The following is a 7,568-nucleotide window of genomic DNA, read 5'->3' as shown; positions in this document are numbered from 1 at the left end:
GAGCCTGGAGCAAACACTGTTTGTTTTTTCCCCTCTCCCGCCCGTCCGAAAAGGAAGCACATTGCCAGGGGGAAATAAGACAGTGTAAACACAAACAACCTCAAAAAGAAGCCAAGAAAAACTAAGCCAAAAAAACCCAAGCGCAACACTCTTACAAAACTGTCTGGTTTTGTAACAATTTCCCTGCCGCTGGCCAATGAGCAGCGTGGCGGCTCGTCACGTGGTGACGTTTTATATAACGCTTTGCTAAGACAAGACAGTTATTAGGCGGCGCGAGGCGGCCGGCATGGAGCTCTTGGAGGCGCGGCAGGGACCGGTGTGCGGCAGCACGACAGCAGTGGCAACCCCAATTCCCTCCAGCCACCGCTCCCTGTTCTGGGTCCCCGGCCCTTAGACGCCTCTTCCCAAGTTTGTCCTTCCTTTAATGGATTTCTTTCAGGCTGAACAGATGCCGAGTTTGCCCGCTGAGCTCACGGGCAACAACTTAGAGCTGGCGGAGCCAGCGGCATCAGTGCCCCGTGTTGATTCGGGCCATCCGGAGGCAGCTACAGAAGGTCTCTCACCTCTGCCTCTGCGGGAGCCAGAGGAGCCTCCTACGGCTTCCACGACCGAGTGCAAAGTCCTGCTCACACAGGCAGACGCCCTGGCGTCCGGGGGGCGCCTCCGGGAAGCCCTCGAGGTATACCGACAGCTGTCGGAGCGGCAGCAGCTGGTGGCTGAGCAACTGCAGCAGCTGGTGAGCTGCCTGGCAGAGAACATCCGGACAGGAGAGGAGCTGGCGCCAGCGCCCGCGGTCGGGGGCAGCGCTGCGAGCTGTGTGGTGGGGGCGGAAGAGGCAGGGGTGGCAAACGCCACTGAGGCCACCGAGTTGTGGGATGGCTTCAAGTGCCGGAAGTGTCACGGGTTTCTGTGGGACCCCGTGTCCTTGTCGTGCGGCCACACCTTTTGTAAAGTTTGCCTGGAACGCGGGCGGGCAGCCGACCGGCGCTGTGCTTTGTGCGGGGTCAAGCTCTCAGCGTTGATGGTAGCCACCGGGCTGGCGCGCGGAGCCCGGCGGGCTGGGCAGCAGGCGCCGCCGCCACTGCGGGTCAATGTGGTGCTCAGCGGTCTCCTTGGCAAGTTGTTCCCTGCTCGAGCTCGGGCATCGCAACTCCGCCACGAGGGCAACCGGCTGTACCGCGAGCGCCAGGTGGAGGCGGCACTACTCAAGTACAACGAAGCAGTCAAACTAGGTGAGCCCACCGCAATCTCCTGGCAGTGAAGGCACAGGGAGGTGGGGGATGGTCCAGAGCCCAGGAGTGCTCAGGGGACCACGGCATGGACCGAGACTGGAGTGGGGGAGGGGTTTCTGGAGTTCACTCTTGGACTTTTCCTCTGCCCCTACCAATTTCTCTTTCTTTCTTTGTGTCTCTCTCTGCCCCTCTGTCTCTGTTGCTCTTCGTCTTTTTCTGTGTCTCCTGTTAGCTTGTGTTTCTGTATCTCCGTTTCTGTTTGTGGCACACTGGCTCTGGCTCTCCTTTTGTCTTTCGCACCTTTGTCACTCCGTTTGTTGCTCAGTGTCACCGACTCTGTTTCTCTTTCTCTCCTTCTCCCTCTGTTTCTGCATGCCTGGGCTCCGTTTTACACCTGCCTGCGCCTTCCCTGCCCAGACGGAAACTTGGAAACTTCGCAACCTTCCCACCCTCGCAAGGCTCCTCTGGATTTCCGCCAGCCCCAGGTGTTCTCTAGGCACCTGTGTCTGCTGTCCCACCAGCCCAGGCCGTCCTTGCGGGCCGGGAAGTGTCCCTTCCGGGGCCGCGGCTCCGGGTGGACTGGGTCCGGTGTGGAATTAGGTCAGGAGAGCACTGGTTGCATAAGGGCCGCCAGCAGGCTTGGCTGGTTGGCCCCTCCTTCTCGAGGGCTGACGGGCGGGCGGGATTGTGTAACGGCTGAGGTAACCAAAGTGGGCCACGCTTGCCACGGAAACCATCCCGCGAGCATGGGGGGGGGGGGGGAGGGGGGAGAGGGAGGAGGGAAGAGCGCTCGTGCCCCGCTGCCCTGTGACTCATTGTCACCGCTTCCTATCACAGGATCCCTGTCTGAAATAGATGCCCCCCTCCCCTTCCAGCCTGCTGCCTGCGTCCTGGCCTTTAAACTGCTCAGGGATCCCAAGGCTGTGGGCGAGCTGAGAAGGGAACATGCCTCTGTCCCGCTTTCTCCTGCTGCCTGGAGATGGATGGGTGGGCTTTGTGGGTTCAAGGACAAAGTGGGCAGCCCTATGCCTGTGGCCCTGAGTTCCAGCAGGGAGAGGCTTCCCCTACCCTTTCCTCCCCACATCTGAACCCAGGAAGTGACCTCTGAGCCAGTGGCTGCTGTTGCCCAGTTCAGGCAGACTGCTAGGAGCTCTGCTAGTGGGACATGGTGTCTGGAGAAGCATGTGGGGAGGAAGGAGGCAGCAGGGCTGGGCAGACAGGACTCTGGGATTCGATGGGTGGAGGAGGGGCTGGGTTGGAGTCTCCATGTGTGGAGCTTAAATCAGAACTAGCAACAGGTATTGGGAGTAGGGGAGGAACTCAGGTGGGCTGGGGAAGACTGGCACCTGAAGGAGATGGGGACTCCCTACACACACACACACACACACACACACACACACACACACACACACACTGTGCTCACACAAACACACTGAGCTGCCCCCGGGCTGTCATGTGCTGCAGAAAAGAAGAGATAGACAAGACTTTAAACTGTTTGCTAATGTCTTAAGAGCAAGTAACTGGCACCCACACAAACCCTCAGCACACCCCTGAGGGACAAACCAACAAAACCTGTTCCCGAACAGAAGTTGGAGTCTGGTCCCCGGGGGAAGAGAAGGGCAATATGAAGGAGACAGGTGGAGGCCACTTAAGCTCCAAGAGAGGGTCCATTCCTTCCAGCAGACAAGGACCAGTTTTTTCTGTTTTTTTTTTTTCTTTTTCTTTTTTTCTTGTTTTTTTTTTTTTTGAATGGTCAGAGCAGTCAGGGTGAAAATGTCTAGACCACTTCACCCTTCTAGGAGGAAAGGGACCTCTCCAACAAAGAATATATTTGTATATTTGTACTGAAAGATGGCCATTCTCTCTTCATCGTTCTAAATACTGACCACCCTTCAGAAAAAAAGAAACCTGCCCCCTCACTCCAGATGAAAAGTTTGGACAGTTAACAAGTCTGACTAGCTATCTGTGTGACTTTCAGAAGATGCCTTTCCCTCCCTGGGCTTGATTTTCCCTCCCTGGGCTTGATTTTCCTCAACTGAAGAATCGGTTGATTGAACTAGATGATTTCTAAAAGGCTTGCCCAGCCCTGACATGTAGTGATTCAGAGTGTTGTTGAGAGCCAATCTCAATTTATTCTCTGAAGCTTTGTCCAGGTTCATTCACATTTGACCATCTACACTGAGTGGCCAGATTATTATGATCTCTGAATGCATAATCTGGCCACTCAGTGTATATCTTATGTAATAAAAGGCTAATATGCAAATTCTCCCCTCAACCAGGAGTTTGACCAGCAGGTAAGCATGATGGGGGTCACATCTAGCCAGCTCCCACTCTCCACTTCCTGGCCTGTTTCCTTGTTGGTGATACCTCACTCAGAAGCCAGGCTGTCAGTTACTAGTCCAATATAGCTAGCCCCGTATAGCCCCATGCAAAAGTTTTCTCCATGTCAAAGTCACTGAAGCACCCCTGACACCACAGGCCCCCTAGGGATCTGCTTAATAGAGGGGGGGAAATCCCTTCTTTACAGCTGGGGCATCTCAGACCCATAGTGGCTGCAGGGGAATGTGGTTGGCAGGACAACATTAGGGCTAGAAATTGAGCATGACCCTTTGGGTCCCCAGGGGAAAAGTCCTAGAAAACTTGCCATCTGCGTAAGACCCATCCTCATACAGGATTTGCATGTTTCTTCTGGGGGCCATTAATGAGGGGTTTTTTTTCTCTCTCTCTCATTGTGGCAGCACCAAATGACCATTTACTTTATAGTAACCGGTCACAAATTTATTTCACCTTGGAGTCGCATGAGGATGCACTGCATGATGCAGAAATAGCATGTAAGCTCCGCCCAATGGGCTTTAAGGTGAGTGTGGGATGGGAAGGGGTTATGCATTAAAAGGAAATGGCCAGAAGAGCTGCCACCCTTGGGGTATGGGACATTAGAGTTCAACCAAACCTGGGAGAAGGCTTTGCAAAGTTGCCAGTCCCCCTTGACAAAGGGAACTGGATTCTTCCGCAATTTGATTCTACATTGATGACCTGCATAGCAAGCAGCCTGGGCTCTGTGACTCTAGAATATAGAATTGAGAGCCTGACTGCCTGAGTTTATGTCCCAGCTCTTCTATTTTTATCATCTGTGTGACATTGGGCAAATTACTTAGCCTTTCCGTGCCTTATATTCTCATCTATAAAATGGAGATATTCAAAGTTCTTACTTAGCAGGGTTTGTCGTAGTTGCCTGCATGATAGGGCTGTGCATAAGATAATCCTTGGAAATGATTCAGGCAGTAGAGAATACTCATGAAGTTAATAATTGTTAAGAAGAATAGTGTCAGGAGGGTGAATAAGAGTGGGATTGAATGCTAACGTTTTCTTCCAGGCACACTTCAGAAAGGCGCAAGCATTGGCCACCCTAGGCAAGGTGGAGGAAGCACTAAGAGAGTTTCTATACTGCGTTTCACTGGATGGAAAGAACAGGAGAGCAAGATCTGAAGCCCAAAGGGTGAGTTGAGATGACATCAGGTCCAGATGCCCAATGGGTTCCCACCTCACTGTCTTCTCCAGGGAGGAGAGTGAAGGAACTATCTTCCAGGGCATTTGGATTCTTGAGTGCATGGCTCCCTGGGTTAAGGGGACAAGAGGGAGACACAAGTTCTAATTGCCCCAAGTCACCGTCCTCTTGGGGTGTACAATTAGATTGAGCAGTTGCTACATTTCTGTAGGAGCCTATGAGGAATGTTCTTGTTTCTTTCACTCAGGGTCTGGGTTGTCAATGAGGAAAAGACACAAGACAAAAATGAATGCAAACAAGATAAAATGGGGATGGAAGCTCACTGAGGAGATTCTGGCTGTTGATAAGAGGTCGGAGTGTGAGGCTGCCTACAGCTGTAGACTTCATTTTGACCAAGTCACAGCTTCATCAGCCACACGGGGAAGCCAGCTCCTCATAAAGGATGCTGACCCCCATCTCACTTGCCATATGTAAAACTCCAACCTTCACCTCCTTTGCTAGAGATAAAATACATACACTGTCTCACAAATGTAAGTCAGAGACCATTACAGTATAATCCAAACAAACATTCCAACTCTTGAGTCCCAGGAGAATGTGGTTATTTTTAAAAACTGCATGAAATACTGAGAGTATTAGCAAAGGCTTAAGCATCCTCATTCCCTGGACTTTGTTGCTTACTCTTCTGCAATGTGTTCTCAGCGTGCCTGGCTAATTGGCCTGAAGTTGGACATTCAGTGGTGGCCTCTGTTCTCGCCTTGTGCCCAGCCGCCAATTCACCACCACAATGCAAGTACTTCTGTTCCATTGTGGTTTGGCAGAGCAGTGATGAAGAAAGAGAGCAAGAGACAGGACTGGTTGCTGAAGGCTCCAGAAACAAATGGTTAAAAAAAATCAATGAACTAGAGGAAGTGGAGCTCTGGAGGTTCTGCCTCTGACAGATTTTTTTGGGGGGGAGTTCAATGGTTTGGGAAGTGGACAAGGTGTTCTTGAGAGAAGCACTGGTGGATCCTCCAAATCTTAAGTGCAGTCCATGATGTGGATAATAATAACAACAACAACAATAATAGCACCTCACATTTATTGAGCACATCCTATGCACACCAGGCACTGAACTAGGGCTCTCTGTGGAAGATATGATTTAATCCCCACAACATCTCTATGGGGGTAGGTGCTGTTATTTATCCCCATGTTACAGATGAGATGGATGAGGATGCTGAGGCTTGGTGACTGTATATATTTTAGAGGCCCAGTGCACGAAATTCGTGCACAGGGGGAGGGGTAGGTGGTATCCCTCAGCCCAGCCTGCACCCTCTCCAATCTGGGACATCCCTCTCACAATATAGGAATGCTGGCTCCTAACTGCTCTCCTGCCTGCCTTCCTGACTGCCCCTAACTGCTTCTGCCTGCCAGCCTGATCACCCCCTAACCACTCCCATGCCAGCCTGATTGATGTCTAACTGCTTCCCTGCCAGCCTGTTTGCCCCCAACTTCTCTCCTCTGCCAGCCTGGTCACCCCTAACTTCCCTCCCCTGCAGGGTTAATCACCCCAACTGGCCTCCCTTGCAGGCCTGGCCCCTCCCAACTGCCCTCCCCAGCTGGTCATCTTGTAGTGGCCATCTTGTGTCCACATGGGGGCAGAATCTTTGACCACATAGGGGCAGCCATCTTGTGTGTTGGAATAATGGTCAATCTGCATATTACTCTTTTATTAGATAGGATAGAGGCCTGGTGCACGGGTAGGGGCTGGCTGGTTTGCCCTGAAGGGTGTCCCGGATCAGGGTGAGAGTTCCCTTGGGGTGTGGGGTGGCCTGGGCAAGGGACCTGTGGTAGTTTGTAGGCTGGCCACACCCCCTGGTGACCCAAGCCAGGCACCTGGAATTTGAAGAAGTAAAGGGGAGAAGTGAAGAGCTGCTGTTGTTTCTGCCTTGTTTCCTTCCATTTCTCCTTTCTGCCTCTGCTCCCTCGCACCACACTCTGCACGTTTACCCTCACATTTTAGTGCTATGTGGCGACTATTGAAGAACATCACGCTGTTTTGGGGAGAATGTAAGGGAGATTGCTTCAGAAATGGGTTGGTCCTGCTGGGTCACTCAGGAGGGCTTCTGAGAGCCAGGTTTGGCTTCTGTGGAGTAGAGGGCTCTGAAAACTGGCATTTATGACTCTAGGCCACATGTGTCAAACACAAGGCCCGCGGGCCAAGTCCGTCCCGCCAGGCCTTGCAATGTGGCCCGCATCGCACTGTCATCACTGCACTCCGCTGCATTTCCATCACAATGACAGTTTATGACTGTTCAGTAAACCATTCGGCCCGAGATTTAGGCTGGATTTTAGATTTTGGCCCCTTCTCTGATTGAGTTCGACACCCCTACTCTAGGCACTGTGAATGCCTTTCTACTTCATTCTTTTCCCAACTTAGATCTGGGAAGTGGGTTCCCCAGAAATAGAAGGAAAACAGGGATGTCTGAGGATGTTGGGCCTGAACCCAAGGCCTCTCCCTGGGCCCTGGGATGGATAAGTGAGCTAATTGAACTCCATCTAGTATGATGAGTATCTGTTGGACACCTGACCTGTGCTCTCCAGAAGCTGGTCGTTTGGTTAGAGAGAAAGACTTACGTCTACGGTACAATTTGAGGCTAACACAAGACTGTGTCATGTAAGATGCTGTATTATGGTACAGTGGAGAACATGAAAGGATAAGTGGCATCACGGAGACTGGAGTAGTAGGGGAATGCAGCCCTGAAGCTGAGCCTTGAAGGCCAAGCAGAGTTGGTTATCTGAAGAAACATCATGAAGGAATTCGGGGGCGGGGAGTAGACAGCAAGGGAGCAAAT

At 52.0% G+C, this 7,568-nt stretch overlaps 1 protein-coding gene across 3 annotated transcripts in view; it reads left to right on the top strand.

Annotated features, from left to right (window-relative positions):
• Positions 1-255: 255 nt before the first annotated feature.
• LONRF3 (LON peptidase N-terminal domain and ring finger 3) overlaps positions 256-7,568 on the top strand; it is a 33,598-nt gene continuing 26,285 nt past the window's right edge. For 2 of the 3 annotated variants that reach the window (XM_036443266.1, XM_036443268.2), the window contains exons 1-3: positions 256-1,232; positions 3,971-4,089; positions 4,606-4,728. In XM_036443266.1, the coding sequence (XP_036299159.1) occupies positions 425-1,232; positions 3,971-4,089; positions 4,606-4,728 (1,050 nt within the window). In that variant the 5' untranslated portion in view covers positions 256-424. The remainder of the gene's footprint in view (positions 1,233-3,970; positions 4,090-4,605; positions 4,729-7,568) is intronic. The other variant, XM_036443267.1, reaches the window with a different exon arrangement.

Source organism: Pipistrellus kuhlii, unplaced genomic scaffold (assembly GCF_014108245.1).
Source record: "Pipistrellus kuhlii isolate mPipKuh1 unplaced genomic scaffold, mPipKuh1.p scaffold_m20_p_19, whole genome shotgun sequence".
NCBI classification, from domain to species: Eukaryota; Metazoa; Chordata; class Mammalia; order Chiroptera; family Vespertilionidae; genus Pipistrellus; species Pipistrellus kuhlii.
Note: the sequence above shows the minus strand (reverse complement) of the source record. Positions and strands in the feature narration are given on the sequence as shown.